Raw genomic sequence first — 22,108 nt, forward strand, 5'->3', positions numbered from 1 at the left:
TTTCACCTTTAAAAGTCACAAGACTGAGTAGGAATCCGAAAGTCACAAGACTGGACTTCCCTGGTGGTCCAGTTGTTAAGACTCCACTCTCCCAGTGCAGGGGCCCGGGTTCGATCCCTGGCTAGGGAACTAGATCCTGCATGCCGCAACTGAAAAAAAAAAAAAAAAGATCCCGCATGCTTCAATGAAGACCTGGCACAGCCAAATAAATAAATAAATATTAAAAAAAAAGTCACAAGACTTTTTGGTTTTTCACTTCCAAGAAATGATTTTAATATCTTACTTTTTAGATTAAGAGCAATTACCAAATAGTTACATCTTTTCACAAGAAAATATAATCAATGTAGTTCATTTCCTCATTTTTCACATAGGAAAATAGTTCAATCAAAAATTGAAGCACACAGGCTTCCCTGGTGGCGCAGTGGTTGAGAGTCCGCCTGCCGATGCAGGGGACGCAGGTTCGTGCCCTGGTCCGGGAAGATCCCACATGCCGCGGAGCGGCTGGGTCCGTGAGCCATGGCCACTGAGCCTGCGCGTCTGGAGCCCGAGCTCTGCAACGGGAGAGGCCGCAACAGTGTTATTTATAATAATAAAACATTGAAAACAACACAGATCCATCCAAGAGCAAGTGACTGGTTAAGTACGTTAAAGTACATCCACACAGTGGGATACTATGCATTACATTGTGGAAGAGTGTTCATTAACCTAGGAAAGTTTCTATCATCTGTTGTCAAGTGAGCAAAAACAGGTAACACAAAAGTTTTTCCAGAATGCTGAGTTCACAAGTAATTTTTTCCTTTGGGTTTTCCCAGTGTCCAGAGCACATCATTTTGTAAATAGAAAAATAAGTTATTAATAAAACGAACTGAAGCAATTTGTCCAAAGTCAAAATGCAATGAATAGGATCAAAAATTAAAAGTTGAGACTGTGGTTCTCGTGGTCAAGACTATTCTTAGCATATTGAATATGCTAGAAAAAGTTTACTTTATAAAATTTTTATTGGAGTTTGATCTGTTTATATGTTTGATGGTATTCTCTTCTACTTCTTACTTATTAAAATAACCTTGCAAAGATAGTTATTTGTATGCCTATCTTATACCATCCAAATGGCTGGCATTTGTAGGCTTGTCATTCAATAAGTAGTTACATACCTTTCTTCAAATTAACGCTTGTTTATTTGGTTTTTTTAGAGCCAAATGGAGAAGGGTGTGTTTAATGAGCGAACAGGTCAAAGTGACCAAATGGCAAATGGAAACAAAAGGAAGCTGAATTTTTCCAGAACTAACAGGAAAGAATTCCATTTCCCAGAATTGCCTTTCACAATACAGTCAAAGGGGATGAAAGGAATGGAAGGTACACATTTGTTGCATAGCTTTGGAAATCTACAGACTTAATCTTTTACAAGACCTTTTTTGGTAATATAACTTAGATGTTATAATGTGATTTAGGTAGAAAGGAGTATATTGCTATGTAAAATATTTTCAGCTGATGAAAAATTTTTTCCCATAGTCAAATAATGGGTAAGACTTAAAGGAGATAACTTTAAAACAGGGTTAAGAAAACTTTAAAAAGTAAAATTTTCATTAGCTCAATTTTGTTGGAATGTTAGAACAGTATTTGAGGAAGGTGTTTTTGGTTTCGTATATGACCTAGGGTAAATCAGTTTCCTCTGTTTCTCTGTGATAACTTGCGCATATAATAGGAGGAATGATATGTGTGCTTCAGGCATCCAAGGATTTAGTAGATTAAGATTTATAACATGTACTGAGCTCATAAAATGAAACTCATTTTTTTCAGTGTTATTATTATGTTTCTTTGAAGAACAGTGACACCTTGTGAAAAGATAATATAAGAGCAAGAAAATAGTACTTGCATAGCTCAAGAAGAATTATCTGATCCACTTAACAGTTATACTCAGAATTTTATAAATAAATGTCCTCTTTATTTAGAGGACAGACTGGTAGACTGTTAGTAAAATTATATAGCAAATCATTTATGTTTGGCACATAATACCATTACAACTCATGATTTGTTCAGTTCCTTTATAATAAACTCAGAAACTGACTTTAGTGTATATCAGAATTTCCATTTAAAACTCTTGAAAAGTAAAGTAAAATTTCAAGGTAGGAGTAAAAAGTTCTCATTGTTGTAGATATTTTTGCAAAAGTTAAACAGATAAAAGTGATGAAGAGGAAATCAAAGAAAACAGATTCATCTAAAATACCAACTTAATGCAGATCAATATCAAGAAAAACAAGAGGTAAGACTTTTTTATTTATAGCTTTTACTAAGTAATGCTGTTTAGAACCCTTGACTTATTATATAATTTTAGTTACTACTGTTGGAAAGTCAGATAAAAATTCATAATTCTGTAATCTTTGACCTCTAGAAACAGAACTAAAATTTCCTAGAATAACCAATTACAAAAGATTTTTAGAAGTTATTTTTTGAGGGTAGTAAATATGAACTCTCATTTGAATGTTGAGTGATTGAGTATATGGTACCCAGGGAAAATAGTATGTGTGTTATGTATACTACCTGGTGGTGGGTAAACCATGCCAGAGGAAAGGAATAATGGTATAAACATAGGATTATACTGGCCACAAGAACATATGTATTTTGTCTTTAGCCTTTTTCTTCCTGTTTTTTTTGTATAATTTACTCCCCCATCTCTGCTCTCCACCTCCTGTCCTATTTTCAAAGATTTGCTCTCAGCTATCAGATAATCTTGAATTTTATTTGGGAATCTTGAAGCCATCAACATCTAAATGAATACTCTTTAAAGGTACTCTTTTAAGGGAAAGGGATTATGCTGAGCACCCACTGAATTAAATTATATTGACAGTCTTCTATCCTGTACACCTGTGAGGTCATTAACTTTGTTATCTCAGTTTCTTATTTTCTAAATAAAATTGACTACATTTTTATTCATGATAAAATTAGTACATACTTCCTAAGGAAATCTGAAGAAATTAGAAGATAGAAACTTTGATCTGAAATTATGTAAGGATGTATTTTAACTAAGTCTATTGAATCTCTACAACATTCAGGTAAGAGTTATCAGACACTGTTAGATATATTTTCACAGTGACATTTATGCCTTATTCCTGGCCTAAAACTTGTTAACAAGTCCACAGTCAACTTTGCAGAAAAGAAATATTTTCTAGGTAGAACAAGAAAGGCATTAATGGTCATCTTTTAGTTTGTTATAAAAAGTAATAAGGTGGCTTTAAACTTTTAAACCTGGGTCACAGCATGTTGAACAGCACACCATTTGCAGATTTTTTGAATGATTGGGTGAGTTAGGGCTCTTGAGTTTGGGCAGACTAGTAATGTGCTACATGTGTTTATCCTACTGTCCTATGAGAGCCCCCAGAACTAAAATTACATTTTAATGCAGGAAGAAAGGAACTCTTAAGACAGTTCTGTCATTTTAAAAATACAAAAGTAAGTAGGAAAGGAAAACCCCTTTTTGTACATATGGTGTAGAACTCCTGAAAAGACGCTCTTTTTAAGAGTAACGTTGAGGGCTTCCCTGGTGGCGCAGTGGTTGAGAGTCCGCCTGCCGATGCAGGGGACATGGGTTTGTGCCCCGGTCCGGGAAGATCCCACATGCCGCGGAGCGGTTGGGCCCGTGAGCCATGGCCGCTGAGCCTGCGCGTCCAGAGCCTGTGCTCCGCAACGGGAGAGGCCACAGCAGTGAGAGGCCCGCGTACCACTAAAAAAAAAAAAAAAAAAAGTAACATTGAAACAGTTGTAGGTGTTAGAAATATCCAGAAGTCGTCAATGATGGTTGTAGTTTATTTGTAGTAATCATTCAAATGCAGTTCTGACAAGCTACTGAAATTGCATATGACTGGTTCAAATGCTTTTAATAAATTAATGTGAGAATTAAGAACATTTCCTAAATTTCGAGTTGGTAGTTTGCTAATTTAGAGCATGAGAGAATATGACATGTTTTAAAAAACTAAGATAGGGAATGGCGACTTATTTGTTCTATTCATTGATTTCTTTTTGAATTACCAAATCACATCCAGGCACTTCCCAGTTAATAGTATATACATGAACTGAATAGACTCTGTGACCTAGAGAGTAATTCTAATTACTGCTGATGAGTGAGTTAGGCAAGAGAGAAGAGTCCATAGAAAAGCCACCTTCAGTTTTGTCTCATGGTGATAATAAGGAATACTTTGCTAAATAGTCTTCCTGTACCTTATAAAATAACCCCCAGGTGCAAATTACAAGTACTTATCTGTGGCTGTATTTCCTTAGCCAAAGACTCACCATTTCCTCAGTTAAGGTCCTGTTTCTATTTACTGTTTAGAATACAGGAAATGCACAAACTGAAAGGAAGAAGAACCTGCCAGATGTAGAGTAGAAAATGCAGCAGCTGAAAATTCAGGGAACCCCAGAATCACTATATGGTTAAAAAAAATCCTTTTTATTAATATTACATACACAAAAATGCTGACTAGAGAATTCTACAGATATATCGCAAATCCTGTGTAGTTATGTGTATACTCACCTAAATTTGTTTTAAAATTTATTAATCTGTAAATTATTCATGTTTTCTTAATTTGAACATTAATTTATAAAAACTTCCTGACTGGTACATCCTAATACAACTACAGCTTACGTTAAGTCATATAATTTTATTTGATGACCTGTTATCTCAGTCATGTTTGATCAGTGGTCATTCTTAGCTTTGGTTCAGAACTTTATAATTATAGATGGAAGAGTTTCTAAATGTGTAATAAAGTGAGATCCCAATGTCTGGGAGCACCAAACATTTCTGAGCAAACAAATACACTTGATAAGCATGAAATGTGGGTTTGGTTTCACACTGGATGTTCTGGAGCAGTATTTAAACATCATGAAGGTTGTTTAAAAGGATGGAAATTGAGCAAAGCATTGAAGCAAATCTTTTGGCTTGACCAGCATGTTTATCATTTAATAGTTTATATAGAATATATTGTTACATATAATTTAACATTAATACAGGTGAGGTTTTGGCAACATGTATTTACATTCTTATCCCACTTTTTGGCTTGGTTTCTAATTTTAGGGTGGAGATGGCCATTGTAAGGGGAAGAATTTGAAGAGGAACAGATTTTTTTTTTTTTTTGGTAGTGTCTTTTCTTTAAATCTTAAAAATACAAATTGGCAAGTTTCCTCCAGTCTGGGGTCTGGGAGGGCCCCTCCCACCTGCCTCTCCTGATCCCATCCCCCACCCCCCCACTTCCCCCTTCCCTCCTATGCCCCCAGGACCAATGCGGCGTGGGGGGGGGGCGCAGGGAGGGCTAAGGGCGGGTCTTGGAGGGCAGGGGACCCTCTCAGCAGGCTCCCTGGGCCCAAGTGGGTGGGGCAATCGCCCTCCGCTCCTCTCCTGTTCTTCCTGGAGAGTCTCTCCCATCTGCCTCTCCTGATCTCCCCAGCCTCAGGGATGCTGAACTTGTGTGGCCTCCACTTCTCCTCCCCCCTTGGTCCCCCTACATCCTACCGGTTCACTCTGGGCTTCCTCCCATCTTCTTGGGGGTCAGAGTCCCCTACCAGCGGCCAGCAGGAGCCCTAGTTGCGGGGAGACACTAACTCTGTGTCTTCCCACACTGCCATCTTGACTCTTCCCCCTGCCTGAGTATTCTTAATAAAACATAAATCAGATGATGTCATTGCTCTGCTCAAAACCCCCCATGCTTCCCACTCACACAAAGGAAAAGCGCAGACATTACAATAACCTCCACGACCCTACACAGTATGCCTCTACCCTCTCTTTGACGCTATTTGCTACTTCTCTTCTCTATTGCTCATTCTGTTCCAGGCCCACTGGCCTCCTTGCTGTTCCTGACTATGCTTCTGCCTCAGAACCTTTGTTTTTACTGTTTCCTCTGCTGAGAAATATCTTTCCTCAGGTCACTGCATGGTTCCCTCCTTTACCTTCTTCTGTTGTTCAGGACAACCTCCTTTTACTCGTATATGAAGCTTTCTCTACCATGTTACTTAAAATGACAACTTTCCCCATTCCCATTTCTGTTTCCTGTTTTACTTCTTCATATAGCATTTCTCTATCTGACAAGCTTTATTTATTAATGGTGTCCCTCCAATAAACTGTGAACTACATGAGGGCAGGGAATTTAGTGTTTTGTTTGTTGCGGTATTCCCCAGCATAGAATAGTGCCTAGCATATATTGACACTCAATAGCATTTTCTTTGTGAATGAATGAATGAATTTATTAAGCACCTACATAGTAATCACTTGAAAAAAACCAAAGAATAAAATATGAAATAATTTTATTGGTGTGGTAGAATGTGCTTCCTATAGCATGCTAATATTCATTGTTCAAGTAGCTGAACAAGGAATGAATAGCAGTCATTCAGCACGGAGTTTAAAGGTGAAGTAGACAAGGTGAACTTACAGTTTGTTAGTGTTTTAATGGAGGAATTGAAACTTAGTTACATTTATAGGTAAAACTGAAAGATGCTTTTTAGAAACAGAATTCAGAGGAATCTCAGATAAGTTAGAACAATTGTATCTCAAAATTTATAAAGAGACAAGGAAATTCAGGTAAGACAAGTGAAAGGGTAAAAAAAAATAATGCTCTACTAAGTGAGTTACAGTATCTGGGTCAGAATTTTAGATTATCCACCGTAAGTCACCACATTTCTGTTTCTTTAGTGACTGCGTGTCAGGAGACCAGGCAAGTCCTAAATTAGTACCCTTAGTACTTGTCATAGAGTGAGAAATTATATGAGTATTGTCTCAGTGTTATGAAGGTCTCTCAGTTAACTCTCTTGGCTTAGAATAAGTGAAGTAATTTGCTTGCTTAATTGGATAGTATCGAAAGAATAAACGAAATATATAACTCAAAGAGGTAAATAAAATGAAGTTTGCTTCCGATTGACTTTCAGACTAACTTTGGGTTAAGGTGCTTGCTCTTCACAATTGGCTTTTCATTTAATGGATAACAGTATAGAGATTCCAGCTATCCAGGGGCTATTACATGGTCTCTGTGGCCCTCTTGCCAAAGAGTAAAGGTGATTCTGAAGTTCTCTTTGAAGTCACTTAGTCCTAATCTCCTCCAGAGGGAGCTCAATGTCCAGCATTTTCAGGACCTGGAGCTAGTGTCAGCTCTGATCTAACAGGACTAGCCATTCAGTTCCCTGTTGGACTGAACTAGTGTATGAAGATGGGATCCTAATGAGGCAGTGCTTTTTGCTCTAAATCAGTGGTTTTTACTCCCTGAGATGAGAAATGTAATAAAAATGCATGCTAGGATTTGGGTTTCCTCAGGTGAATGACTCCAAAGTCTTAGGACCTTTCAAACCAAGCCCTAGATTATTTACATAAATTTCAGGCAGCATCTCTTGGGCATCTCTGAGTAATTTCTTTGTGGCTACTAATTATTACATTGAACAGTATTATTAAAATGTTTAAAGCATCTGCTGCCTCATGAAAAACCTTAAAAACCAGATTTATAATGGAATAATCTGCTATCAGTAGACTTCCTTGGATTGTTGTTTGATAGATTTGAGTTTAGAAAATTGGTTCCTTTTAATTGCTGTCCTTTAAACAGAATATCTAGTGGTATCAGAATATTTATTGAAACTATACCTATAAATTTCTGGGGCTTTTTTCTTTTTAAAAATATTTGTTGAATGAACATTCAATTTTTATTAAAAGCATTGTGGTATGGGACTTCCTTGGCTGCCCAGTGGTTGAGATTTCTCCTTCCAATGCAGGGGGTGAGGTGATTTGATCCCTGGTCAGGGAGCTGGGATCCCACATGCCTCGGGGCCAAAAAGCCAAAATGCCAAAACGTAAAACAGAAGCAATATTGTAACAAATTCAGTAAAGACTTAAAAATGGTCCACATGAAAAGAAATCTTAAAAAAAAAAGCCACATAGTATAACAGAGTCCAGATTATAATCAGATTGCTTAAATTAAAATCATGGCTTTTACCACTTCTTCACTGGGGAGTATGTGTGTGGTATTTTGTTGCCTCAGTTTTCCTCAGTTGGAAAATGGGGACAAGAATAGCTTATCTCTTAGAGATTTTGTGAGGACTTACTGAGATAAAGTTTAATACACACAGGACATAGTGAGTTTGTACTGTACTGATGAAATGTAGTTGTCTCCTTCAAAGACGCAGAATTATGGTTTTGTTTGTTTGGCCACGCACATGGCTTGTGGGATCTTAGTTGCCCGACCAGGGATTGAACCCAGGCCACAGCAGTGAAAGCACAGAGTCCTAACCATTGGACAACCAGGGAATTCCCCAGAATTATGGTCTTTAATCTTAGTTCTTTTGCCCAAGTTGTCCGAGTTTATCCTGACTTCCTTCACTTTGGTAATAAATTAGGTCTACGGGTGCCCTTTACTGTTGTTGTACACTGCCTGTGAAATTCTGAGGGAAACTGTGCCTTGGTCTCTATTTGTTTAGATGTGAAGTTGGCATGGATGACAAATACATGTCTGCTCTACATGTATAAAATGTTACATTACTTTTTTTTTAATAAATGTATTTATTTTTGGCTGCGTTCGGTCTTTGTTGCTGTGCTCAGGCTTTCTCTAGTTTTGGCGAGCGGGGGCTACTCTTTGTTGCAGTGCGCGGGCTTTTTGTGGTGGCTTCCCTTGTTGCAGAGCACGGGCTCTAGGCTTGCGGGCTTTGGTAGTTGTGGCTTGTGAGCTCTAGAGCGCAGGCTCAGTAGTTGTGGTGCACGGGCTTAGTTGCTCCGCGGCATGTGGGATCTTCCCGGACCGGGGCTGATGGGATTGCCATTACTTGGTTCTCTGTGGCTACCAAAAGTCATGCAGAGAAGTGGGAACAGCAGAGGCAGTGGCAGCTGAATTGGCAGTCAACCAGGTCAAGTTTTGAAATCTGTTGGGTAGATATTCATGTGATGATTAGGAGTCCTGGTTTCAATCCTTTGGCCAAGTGGAGTTGTTGTAAGTGGAAGGGGTTACAACTGGTAGCTCAGTAGGTTGCTGCTATGTGACACTCATTTCCTTTCCTTTGGAAGAAGGAACATAGAATATAGTCACAGTGATAGGAAGTACCCTGATGCATTTAACACCTTGAAGAATAAAATTAGACTACCGTTTTTTATTGTTTAATATAATACTGTATATTATATATAAACAAATTTATGTTTCACATCCTGCTTTATGATGCTAGTTACTTACCTCTTAATTTATATCTTTGTACTTTTACATCCTACCCCCAGTACCTTCATATAATTGTGTACCTTGATATGTATGGAACAAATAATTTAAATTCAGAATGACCTTAGTAGTTTGAAGACTTGCTGAAGAATCAATGAATGATGTTAAAAATGATCAGTAAGAATCTGAGGCATGGATGTCACAGAACAAGCTTCTCAGAAGAGATCTTGGGTTGGCAGTTAGTGGTGTCATGTTGCAGTTCTTTAAAACTTCAGAGCACTCACAATTCTGTGTGCCTTTAGGAGGGCTTAGTTGAAGTTTTTATCAAGTTTCAGCCTTCTCAGATCAAAAGCAATTCTACTTTTTCTTGGCAATACGTGTACTAGATATCTGACTGTATGTGTTGGATATCCTGAAAAATTCCAATTATGAAACTTCTCATTAATGGCCAAAAGTTACTGGTAGTTTAGAGCATTGGAGATAAAGTCTAGGGCCTAAGCAAGGTAAGAAGTTGTATTGGAAACTACACATAAAGCTGAGTCCTTAAAAAGTGATACCCTTAGTAAAGAGTGAACTAGACAAAATATACTCCTCAAAGTGTGATTATAGAGAAATTTGTTTGTCTTGTCCTTGGCTCTGGATGGAAAAAAAAAAAAAATCAAACCAACAACCTGAGAACTCATAACCATCCTTCATACAGGTTTGGTGTCACATTTCAACTACACGTGTGATCCAAAAAACTCAAGATTAGAATGTGGTTTAAAGTGCTAATGGGTAAATAATGAATCCTGTTACCTGTCAGAATCAATCAAACACAAATACTCTCTGGAGGAATGCACTTTATTTTTTTAATTTTTAAAAAAATGTTATTTAGGGCTTCCCTGGTGGCGCAGTGGTTGAGAGTTCGCCTGCCGATGCAGGGGACACGGGTTCGTGCCCCGGTCCAGAAAGATCCCACATGCCGCGAAGCGGCTGGGCCTGTGAGCCATGGCCGCTGAGCCTGTGCGTCCGGAGCCTGTGCTCCACCACGAGAGAGGCCACAACAGTGAGAGGCCCGCGTACCGCAAAAAATAATAATACTAATAGATAAATAAAATAAAATAGATCTAAAGAAACTACCCAGAGTATAGCCTAGAAAGACAAAGAGGTAGAAAAGATAAAATAGAAGTTAAGAGACATGGATGAAGTATGAGAAGGTCTAACATAATACTAATCAGAATTCCAAAAGGAAGAAATAGAAAGAACGAGGAAATACAATATTCAAAGAAATAATAGCTGATAATTTTTCCAGAATTGTGTAAAAAAACCCAAGAATCCTCAAATTCAGGAATCCCAGTGAATCCAAGAATAACTAAAATGAAACCCACTCTCAGATACATCATCATGAAAGTGCAGAACACCAAAGAAGTGAAAAAAAGATTAAAAGTAGTCAAAGACTGATAACTACAAATGAATGATGGGTAATGACAGTAACTTTTCAACAGCACAATGAAAGTCAGAAGAAAGTTGGAATAATATTTTCTAAGGATGGAGCAAAAATAGCTGTAAACTTGGAATACTGAGGCAGGTTATTAATAGTCATCTCCAAATATCTGTTCTTTGCTTCTTCTTTTGTAATAAAATCCCTGATTTTTAACTGAGCACATGAATGCCTGGAATAAAATCTACTTTTCCCAGCTTTCCTTACAGTTAGCGCTATCAGAGAAGTAGTGAAAGTGGTGATTTGTATTAAACTCTAACAAGTCAAAGGTTTTGCTTTATTGCTGCCAATTTCTGAGATAATAGAAAAAAATATGAAACAACTGTCTTGGACACTGGGCAACAGGCAGCCCAGGACACTGATCTCTGAGAGAAGAAAAATGAGTTGAAGCAATCATTATGATCACACAGGCTTTCTTCAATTTCTGGATCACTAAACAGGGAGATGGTGATTCACCGATAGTGTGGCACATTTGGTGAGTTTATGCGGTAGGGATATAAGTTTGGGGAGGTCAAGGTGGCTAGAGTTTGCAAGGCAAAATACAAGAGAAGAGAAAGCTATGTAGGGAAGGAACTTAGAAATCTGCATGGCTTCTCCTCCAATCTTTGGTTGAGTAGTAATCTGTGCATGTGTTGCAGACATCAAAATGCACCTCCCAGAGCTCCAACTGCAGGGAGTGTAATTTAACTTAAACCAAAAGAATTAGAAAAATTATCTAGGGGCTTCCCTGGTGGCACAGTGATTAAGAATCACCTGCCAGGGGCTTCCCTGGTGGCGCAGTGGTTGAGAGTCTGCCTGCTAATGCAGGGGACACGGGTTCGAGCCCTGGTCTGGGAGGATCCCACATGCCACAGAGCAGCTAGGCCCGTGAGCCACAACTACTGAGCCTGTGCGTCTGGAGCCTGTGCTCTGCAACAAGAGAGGCCGCGACAGTGAGAGGCCTGCGCACTGCGATGAAGAGTGGCCCCCGCTCACCACAACTAGAGAAAGCCCTCGCACAGAAACAAAGACCCAACGCAGCCAAAAATAAATAATTAAAAAATTCCTACTCCCAACATCTTCTTAAAAAAAAGAATCACCTGCCAATGCAGGGGACACAGGTTCAAGCCCTGGTCCAGGAAGATCCCACATGCTGCAGAGCAACTAAGCCTGTGCACCACAACTCTGAGCCCGCGTGCCTAGAGCCCATGCTCCCCAACAAGAGAAGCCACCACAATGAGAAGCTTGAGCACCGCAACAAAGAGTAGCCCCCGCTCGCCGCAACTAGAGAAAGTCTGTGTGCAGCAACAAAGACCCAATGCAGCCCAAAATAAATAAAACAAATAAATTTTGTTTTGTTTTTTGTTTTGTTTTGTTTTGCGGTGTGTGGGCCTCTCACTGTTGTGGCCTCTCCCGTTGCGGAGCACAGGCTCTGGACGCACAGGCTCAGCGGCCATGGCTCACGGGCCTAGCCGCTCCGTGGCATGTGGGATCTTCCCGGACCGGGACACGAACCCGTGTCCCCTGCATCGGCAGGTGGACTCTCAACCACTGCGCCACCAGGGAAGCCCCCAACAAATAAATTTTTTAAACAAAGGACTTGATCTTTTAAAAAGAAGAAAAGAAACAAGAAAAATTAGCTAGCTTACTGGGAGGATTCAGGAAAATACCCCTGGAATTAGATTTTTGGGTGTTTGATCAAGGTGACTGGAATATAAGCCTCTCCAAATTGTGAGAAGTAGATATATGTGGTGCAATGGGTGAATCTCTGGTGGCCACAAAAATGTACCTCTTAGATCTCTGACTGTGGAGAGCATAAGTGAGCCCCAGCTGCTGCACTCTGAAATCTGGCACCGCATTTGCACTAAAGCTACACTTCCCACATGTTAATCCCAGTTAATGACTGAGCTCATCAGGGATCTAAGGCAGGCCTGTTCCTGAGAAATGCAGTTTTCCTGATGGGAGACTAAAGCTTGAGGATTCCACATCAGCTTCCCAAACTTCCTTGGAGCTACAGTGCAGTGTAAATGTTTTCCACTCAGTCTTACTTTCATTCCTCTCCCCTTCACAAGGGTTAGACCTGCATTGCAATCTTATGACTCTCTTAGCTACCCCTGGCTCCCTTCCCATTTTTCCTTATAGGTGTTTACTTCCATAAATCTCTTTCATGTCAAATCCTCTTCTTGCCATCTGCTTCTTGGAGTAACCAGACTGACAAGGCATGCATAGAGGAAATTTATGAGGCCAGTCAAAGAATATCTGCCAGGGAGCTATAAGCTGAATACTTCTTAGAGATCACACCGAGCTAGCAGAAACTCAAGTTTCTGACAGCCAGTGTGGAATGATGTTGTTGAATAGCTGCATATTCAGTAGAGATCCCAGAAGAATCATACGTTAGCAGGATGAATAAAGGTCATAGAATAAAGGTCAATTTAGATCTTCTCTTAAAAGCAAGCTCTAACAGACGAGGCTGATCTGAAAGTAACTCGAATGACTGTCAAAACAAATTTCAACCTCTCTGAAGGAAAAAAAAATACTAATACTCAACCATGTAATGACCATAACACCTCCCATTCAAACTAAAATTACTAGACTTGAAAACAACTCAAAAAAGTGACCCATAATGAAAATTAAAAATCAGTCAATAGAAAGAGATAAAGTAATGATGATGGGGGACTTCCCTGGTGGTCCAGTGGTTAAGACTCCATGCTTCCACCGCAGGGGGCACAGGTTCAATCCCTGGTTGGGAAACTAAGAACCTGCATGCCATGTGGTGAGGCCAGGAAAAAAAAAAAGCTGATGGATTAGCAGACAAGGACTTGAGAACAGCTATTATAAAATGCTCAAATATTTAGAGGAAAACAGAAACATATTGAAGAAAGAAGTAGAATATTTTAAAAGATCCAAGTGGAACTTCTAGAGCTAAAAAATACATTATATGGGGGGCTTCCCTGGTGGCGCAGTGGTTGAGAGTCCGCCTGCCGATGCAGGGGATACAGGTTCGTGCCCCGGTCCGGGAAGATCCCACATGCCGTTGAGCGGCTGGGCCCGTAAGCCATGGCTGCTGAGCCTGCGCGTCCGGAGCCTGTGCTCCACAACGGGAGAGGCCACAACAGTGAGAGGTCCGCGTACAGCAAAAAAGAAAAAAAAAATACATTATATGAAGTGAAATGAAAATTCACTGAATTGAGTCCAAAGCAAATTAGATACTGTAAAAGAAAATATCAGTGTCTTTAAGACATAGCAATAGAAACCATCCAAATTGAAGCATAGAGGAAGATGGAAATAAAATGAAACAAAACTGAAATAAAAGCAAAATGACTCTGGTACAATATTAATCATTGTAACATACATGTAATTGTGTTCCTAGAAAAATAGAGGAAAGGGCAGAAAAAATATTTGAAAAAGAATAACCGAAATGTTTTCAAATGCATTGAAAACTATAAGTCCTCAGATCCAGGGAGGTAAATAAATCCCAAGCAGGATAAACACAAAATTTCAGCAAGGCACATAATAATCAAATTGCTAAAACTCAGGGTGTATTAAACACAGGTTTTATTATTATTCTGGTATGGTGAGGCCAACAGATCAGGAGAAAACTACCATTGAAAAGATTGTTGTTATACTCAACAGATCTCAAGAGAAGGAGGCACAACATGCCACAGAGGGCCACAAGGGGAAACATCAGCGTTGGTCAGGAGGCAGAGGGAATGAGGGGGAAACCTGGGAAAGAGCTTTTATTGTGGCTTCCACAGGGAAGAATGTGCTAAGCAGGTAAGCAATCTTAGGAATGGCTAGTTTGAATAATTTCAGCAGGCTCTGTGGGGTAGAGGCTGTCCTTAGTTGTCCTGTACCTGGCCCTGGGGTGATTAGGGCAGGGGAATAGTGGCCTGGAGTGTAAGAGCCTGATAAAAAAGTTAGTTGGCATATGGACGCATATGGATTGACTGCATATGAAAGACATGTTTACAGGTGAGTTCTATTTCTAGGCATTGACTAGCCCTAGGAGGAGGCAGTCGCTCAAGGGTCAGCAAGACTTCAAGATGCCAAAGTATAGAAATACAGAAAATTAAAACATATGATCAATATGCAGGGATATGGAGAAAATGTAAAAGTGGAGGACATGCAGGCTTCAGTAGTTGTGGCACACAGGCTCAGTAGCTGTGGCTTGTGGGCCTAAGCGCAGGCTCAGTAGTTGTGGCATACGAGCTTAGTTGTTCCACAGCATGTGGGATCTTCCCAGACCAGGGCTCGAACCCGTGTCCCCTGAATTGGCAGATGGATTTTTAACCACTGCACCACCAGGGAAGTCCTATTTATTTATTTTTGCTGCTGCTGCTTGTGTCAATTTTGTAAGTTATGTTTTTCTAGGAGTTTGTCCATTTCATTTAAAATTTCAAATTTGTCAGCATAAAGCTGTTTATAATATCCCTTATAAAAGTCTGTAGGATTTGTAGTGAAGTCTCAGTTTTCGTTATCAATGTTGGTCATTTGTGGTTTCTCTCATTTTTTTCTTGATAAGTTTTGACAGCAATTTATCAGTTTCAGAGTCTTTTCAATGAAGTTGATCCACTCTATGTATGTTTGTTTTCTGTGTCTGCTTCTGTATTATTTTTTTCCTTCTCCTTTCTTCAGGTTAAATTTTATGTTCATTTTCTAATTTAAGTCATTGATTATCAGCCATTATTCTTTTTCTAATACGCAATTTTAAAGTTATAAATTTACCTCCAAGCACAGCTTTAACTGTACTGAAAGTTTCTATATGTAGTATTTTCATTATTATTCAGTAAAAGATATTTTCTAATTTCCTTTGTGATATCTGCTTTGACCCATGAGCTATGTAGAAATGTGCTTCTCAGTTTCCAAACATGTGAATATCTTTGAAGTTGGAATTTAGCTTAATTAGAGTGTGGTCAGAGAACACGCTGTATTATTTCGGCCCTTTGAAATGTAGTTACTTGTTTTATACACCAGCATATAGTAAATTTGGGTGCACTGTTCTATAGATGTCAATTAGGTCAAGAGCGTTAATTATAGTGCTTAAATCTTTATACCATTTCTGCTTCTTTGGCATGTGCCTATTCTAAAAGCTATTGAGGGGTGTGTGTTAAAATCTCTGACTATGATTGTGGATTTGTCTATTTGTTCTTTTTGATTCTATCAATTTTTTATTTATATACATTTAAGGCTATGTTTTTAGGTGCATAAAATTTAGATTTGTTATATTTTCCTGGTAAAGTGTACCATATTTCATTATGAAATATATCTTATCTCTAGTAATGCTTCTTGCCATAAAGTCTTCATCTGTTATCAGTACAGCTACGCTAGCTTTTTTGTATGGTACATATTTTTATTTCCTTTTACTTTCAGTATTGCTATATATTTCATATAAATAGTTTTTTTTTAAGCAGCATATGGTTGGTGCTGGCCATTTAAAATTTTTTTTTTTTTTTGCGGTACGCGGGCCTCTCACTGTTGTGGCCTCTCCCGTTGCGGAGCACAGGCTCCGGACGCACAGGCTCAGCGGCCATGGCTCACGGGCCCAGCCGCTCAGCGGCATGTGGGATCCTCCCGGACCGGGTCACGAACCTGTGTCCCCTGCATCGGCAGGCGGACTCTCAACCACTGCGCCACCAGGGAAGCCCTGGAGTATCATTCTGATACATGCATAATGATCCCCCATGTACTCATCACCCAGATTTAACAATTATCAACTCATGGCCAATTCTGTTTCATCTATTCCGCCACTTATTTCCTCCCCTCTTGTATTAATTTGGAGCAAATCCTAGACATCAGTATAATTCTTTCCTAAATATTTCAATGTGTATATCTAAAAGCTAAGTCCTCTTTTTATAAAGACATAATTACATCTTTACAACAGTTATTAAGTTTTTTTTTAATATATAAATTTATTTTATTTTTGGCTGTGTTTGGTCTTCATTGCTGCATGAGCTTTCTCTAGTTGTGGTGAGCAGGGACAACTCTTCATTGTGGTGCACGGGCTTCTCATTGCAGTGGCTTCTCTTGTTGCGGAGCACGGGCTATAGGCACACGGGCTTCAGTAGTTGTGGCTCGTGGGCTCTAGAGCGCAGGCTCAGTAGTTGTGGCTCACAGGCCTAGTTGCTCCGCGGCATGTGGGATCTTCCCGGACTAGGGCTTGAATCCATGTCCCCTGCACTGGCAGGCGGACTGTTAACCACTGTGCCACCAGGGAAGCCCTATTAAATTTCTTAATGTTATCAATATCCAATCAGTGTTCACATTCCATATTTCTCCTGATTTTACATTTTGTTTGAATCAAGGCTCTCTTTTAATTTTTTAAACTGCTGATGGGCTACCCTGTGCAAGGGTAGCCCATCTTGAGTGAAGTTCTATTGAAAATGTGTGGGGCTGAAGATCTCACTCTGAGTGAAGGGCAGCTCACTCACTCCATTGATGGGCTCAGAATCTAGACTTCTTCAGGTGGCTTGTGGGAAACCAGCAGCCATTCCCACAGATGCCTGGTTTGTTCATCACTGATAATCATTTAACTCTGTGATAATGTTGTTTTTTGTCCTTTTTATAGACCTGGGGTAAAGAACTCCTGTAACATATCTTTCTTCTTAGCAGCCTATTAGATGGTTATGCAGTTACTCAATATTTACCATATCAAGGAAAGGTATAACTAATACTTTTCTGTTTACTAATAATCCATGCTAAACAAATACTTACTTCCATCATCCTACCATCCTTGTTCTTCCTTGAAACCGAAGGAAGGGTTGTGGGATGAGATGAAAGAGTGAGGTGATGGCCAAATGATAATGTACCTGGAAGTAGATTGTAACCCATCAGGTGCTATCTGTGCACATGTTGTGGGGTTTTTTTGTTTGTTTTCTTTTAATTTTTATAAATTTATTTATTATTTTTATTTATCTATTTTTGGTTGTGTTGGGTCTTCGTTGCTGGGCGTGGGCTTTCTCTACTTGCGGCGAGCAAGGGCTACTCTTCGTTGCAGTGCACGGGCTTCTCATTGCAGTGGCCTCTCTCGTTGCGGAGCACGGGCTCTAGGCACATGGGCTTCAGTAGTTGCAGCACGTGGGCTCAGTAGTTGTGGCTCACGGGCTCTAGAGCACAGGCTCAGTAGTTGTGGCGCGCGGGCTCAGTTGCTCTGCGGCATATGGGATCTTCCCGGACCAGGGATCAAACCCCCATCTGCTGCATTGGCAGACGGATTCCCAACCACTGTGCCACCAGGGAAGCCCCACAGGTTGTTTTAACAGAACAAGCAGCCTCCTCTCTCAAACATTTTACTTTCGTACTCACTGTAATCCCAGCTTCTCCTTAGTTCACCTGTCTTATATTCAGGCTCTCATCCATCATTTGGGCTACTGCAGTCTAGTATCCTCTGCCAGGTCCATGGTGCAGTCTTGAAAGTGCTGCTCTCATTGTTGGCATAGTGGTGCTTATGTGACAATTTGAATATTTTACTTTTTTGGGGGGTAAAAATGAAAATTATTTGCAGTGGAAAAATGAGATTGCTGATGCTAGTGATTAGTAGCCTCACTCCTCACACACACACACAAAAGAAGCCTCACTCTCATGAATGTGATCGCATTAAGACAAAGATGAGCTCCTTAGGGGTGCTAAGAGGGTGCTAATTAATCTTAAGCCTCACCTGGACTCTTACATGCCAGATGTCACATGTCAGATGACGTATTCAGTTGTGAAGGAAAGGAAAAAAAGAAAGAATATCTGTAAGTGCTGGAAATATATTGTTTGATTAAACTGTGAGACATAATTGGGGATTTTATAATGTTTTTTAAAATGTGAGATTAAAATGTGAGACATAATTGGGGATTTTATAATGTTTTTAGCTTTCTGGGAATGAACTGTCCTTAAAACATTTAAACAAAATGTATGTTTGACCATACACCTGACTTTTGAATATGTTTTCAGAAACACGAAACTGCCTGTAGTTGAATAGGCTTCCTTTCCCACAGTTACCCACAGAGCTAGAACTCTGGAGATAGAGGGAGAAAACCAGCCTAGCTCTGCTCCTGGTCGTAGGACTCAGGCAGTCTAGGAAAAGGGGGAGGTGAGCTCTGCCTGGGACAAGAAGACACTCCTCTTTTTCTGGCAATCCAGAGCAATTACTTCATGAGATGCCATCGTGATGACATGTGCCCAGTTTAATGCCCCCAATATGCTGTCCAACTGCATTGTTTCCTGCTGTAGTAGGAGCTGTAGGAGTCATCTTCTGGTATTTGGGTGAGGCAGGGACCTGAGCGGGTCTCACTTCAAGTCATGTTGACACTGAGAACCTGGCACTGACATAAAGCATCATTTAGTACAAGGCAGAGGACTCTTTCTGCAGCTAAAACTCAATGGTAATCACTGACCTCATGGTCTTGACAATCTATAGGGTTAGAGGATGCAGCATGGATATGCAGCCTTCACCATCTGTTCTGCTCTCGAATTACAAACACACCACGAATACACATCACAACTGCATCATCAGGAAAAGGAGGCTAAAAGTGCTTCTAGCCCTGTACCATATTTTAGGTCCAACACTTTGTGCATTTATTTTGGAAAAAGCTTTGGGTGCAGAGGAAGTCATAGTTTGATCATATCGTTTGAATCTGACAACATCACTGATAGAACTTTTCCCTTGATATTCCCCTAAACTCAGCTATGTTCAATTGTATTTCACTGTATTTGCTCTCAAGAGGTAAATTCTGCTTGGTAGTAGGGGAAATGGTCATGGTCCTTGGGTTAAAATCTAGCTTATACTTTGAGATTATTCTGTACAAGAGGACCTCAGGGAAACAGAGTATAACAGTAATGATAATGAGCCACAGCTTTATTCAACAATCATTGTATTTGAGTGAATTGCATTGAGTTACCAATGTCTGTTTACTAACTAGATTGTGAACAGTTGTATGGCAAAGAACCAAGTTTTCTTCATCCTTTCTTCCCTGTGGCACTTAGTACATGGCAGGGATTCAGTAAAGTAAAGCAGAGAAGATATGTATCTAAATAATATAATTATGTAAGGCAGAAAGTAGTTAGTGTGGAGAAAGAGGTATGAATGATCTGTGGGATCCTAGAAGGAGAGATGAGACTGGGGGAACTAAAAATGCTTCAAGGGGTAGTGTTTCTTGACAGATAGATGGACCTTAATAGACTGAAATAAGGGCTATCATATATTGGATGTTTATTATGTGCTGGGCACTGTGCTAAGCATTTTGCTTGCATAATCCAACAGAATCCTCCAAGCAACTCTATGAGAAAAGCACTATCATTATCCCCATTTTAGAGATGAAGAAATTGTGGCTCAGGCAGATTAAGTGACACAGCTGGAAGGTGACAGAGTCAGGATTGGATCTAGTCTGACATGATGGGTATGCTCTTAAACACTGGGCTATACTGTTCTTTTTTTTTTTAATTAAAAAAATGTTTTATTTATTTTTGGCTGCGACTGTTCCTTTTCCTAGGAAGTGAAATAAGTCTTTTAGGGTTTGGAAAAACATGGACCATGTTCTAAAAATATTTACTAGTTGATGTGGCTGGAGAATAGAATATGTGGAGATTGGAGAACAGTGGGAGATAAGGTTGTTCCAATAAGTCCGGGACACATCTCAGAGAACTTGGAATGCTATCCTAAGGAATCAGGGATTTTTGGAAGGTGATGGAAGTATTACATGCCTATTATTGAAGTGGCACGATTAGATATGTGCTTTAGGAAGACAACTCGATGTGAAGGAGCAGGATGAGAAGCAGAAAAACCAGTTAGGTGGCTCTTGTAGTAGTGGTACAGGAGTGAAAAGGCATGCAGAGCCCCAAGAATATGTGATTTCCTCTTGCAAGCCTAGTTGAGATGGTTTCATTTTAAGAAAACCAAAAACATGTTTAAAAATCTAGGCTCAAAAAGAACATAGGGACTTCCCTGGTGGCACAGCGGTTAGGACTCGTGCTCCCAATGCAGGGGGCCGGGGTTCGACCCCTGGTCAGGCAACTAGATCCCACATGCATGTCGCAACCAAGAGTTCGCCTGCCACAACTAAGGAGCCCATGTGCCGCAACTAAAGGAGCCCATGAGCCACAACTAAGGAGCACGCCTGCTGTAACTAAGACCCAGCACAACCAAATAAATACATAAATAAAAATAAATAAATATTTTTAAAAAAATAATAATAATAAAAAAGCCCTTAAAAAAAGAACATAATTTAGGAAATAATTTTTAGCTTTACAAAATGTGTTCCCTTTGAGAGCTTTTAAAATAGGATTTGGTTTACAGAATTTTTTGCATATCTTGGGGAACTATGTAAACCAACCTGTATTTTTTTTTGAATTTCTGAATTTTATTTATTTTTTATATAGCAGGTTCTTATTAGTTATCTATTTTATACATATTACTGTATACATGTCAATCCCAATCTCCCAGTTCATCACACCACCACCAACCACCCTGCGACTTTCCCCCCTTGGTGTCCATACATTTGTTTTATATCTCTGTGTCTCTATTTCTGCCCTGCAAACCGGTTCATCTGTACCATTTTTCTAGATTCCACATATATGCGTTAATATATGGTACTTTTTTAAATTTATTTTTTTATACAGCAAGTCCTTTTTAGTTATCCATTTTATACATATTATTATACTACATTTGTTTTTCTCTTTCTGACTTACTTCACTCTGTATGACAGTCTCTAGATCCATCCACATCTCTACAAATGACCCAGTTTCGTTCCCTTTTATGGCTCAGTAATATTCCATTATATATATGTACCACATCTTCTTTATCCATTTGTCTGTTGATGGGCATTTAGGTTGCTTCCATGACCTGGCTATTGTAAATAGTGCTTCAATGAACATTGGGGTGCATGTGTTTTTTTGAATTATGGTTTTCTCAGGGTATATGCCCAGTAGTGGGATTGCTGGGTCATAAGGTAATTCTATTTTTAGTTTTTTAAGGAACCTCCATACTGATCTCCATAGTGGCTGTATCAATTTACATTCCCACAAACAGTGCAAGAGGGTTCCCTTTTCTCCACACCCTCTCGAGTATTTCTTGTTTGTAGATTTCCTGATGATGCCCGTTCTAACTGGTGTGAGGTGATACCTCACTGTAGTTTTGATTTGCATTTCTCTAATAATTAGTGACATTGAGTAGCTTTTCATGTGCTTCTTTGCCATCTGTATATCTTCTTTGGAGAAATGTCTATTTAGGTGTTCTGCCCATTTTTTGATTGGGTTGTTTGTTTTTTTAATATTGAGCTGCATGAGCTATTTATATATTTTGGAGACTAATCCTTTGTCCATTGATTCATTTGCAAATATTTTCTCCCATTCTGAGGGTTGTCTTTTCGTCTTGTTTGTAGTTTCCTTTGCTTTGCAAAAGCTTTTAAGTTTCATTAGATCCCATTTGTTTATTTTTGTTTTTATTTCCATTACTCTAGGAGGTGGATCAAAAAAGATCTTGCTGTGATTTATGTCAAAGAGTGTTCTT

The 22,108-nt window shown here is 39.5% G+C and overlaps 1 protein-coding gene across 1 annotated transcript in view; it reads left to right on the forward strand.

Moving 5' to 3' along the window:
- Positions 1 to 22,108, forward strand: part of CDKL3 (cyclin dependent kinase like 3) — an 86,299-nt gene that overhangs the window by 45,860 nt on the left and 18,331 nt on the right. Inside the window, exons 11-12 of the mRNA XM_060008838.1 lie at positions 1,191 to 1,353; positions 2,153 to 2,260. Of these exons, the coding sequence (XP_059864821.1) occupies positions 1,191 to 1,353; positions 2,153 to 2,232 (243 nt within the window). The 3' untranslated portion in view covers positions 2,233 to 2,260. The remainder of the gene's footprint in view (positions 1 to 1,190; positions 1,354 to 2,152; positions 2,261 to 22,108) is intronic.

Source organism: Delphinus delphis, chromosome 3, assembly GCF_949987515.2.
Source record: "Delphinus delphis chromosome 3, mDelDel1.2, whole genome shotgun sequence".
Taxonomy (NCBI): domain Eukaryota; kingdom Metazoa; phylum Chordata; class Mammalia; order Artiodactyla; family Delphinidae; genus Delphinus; species Delphinus delphis.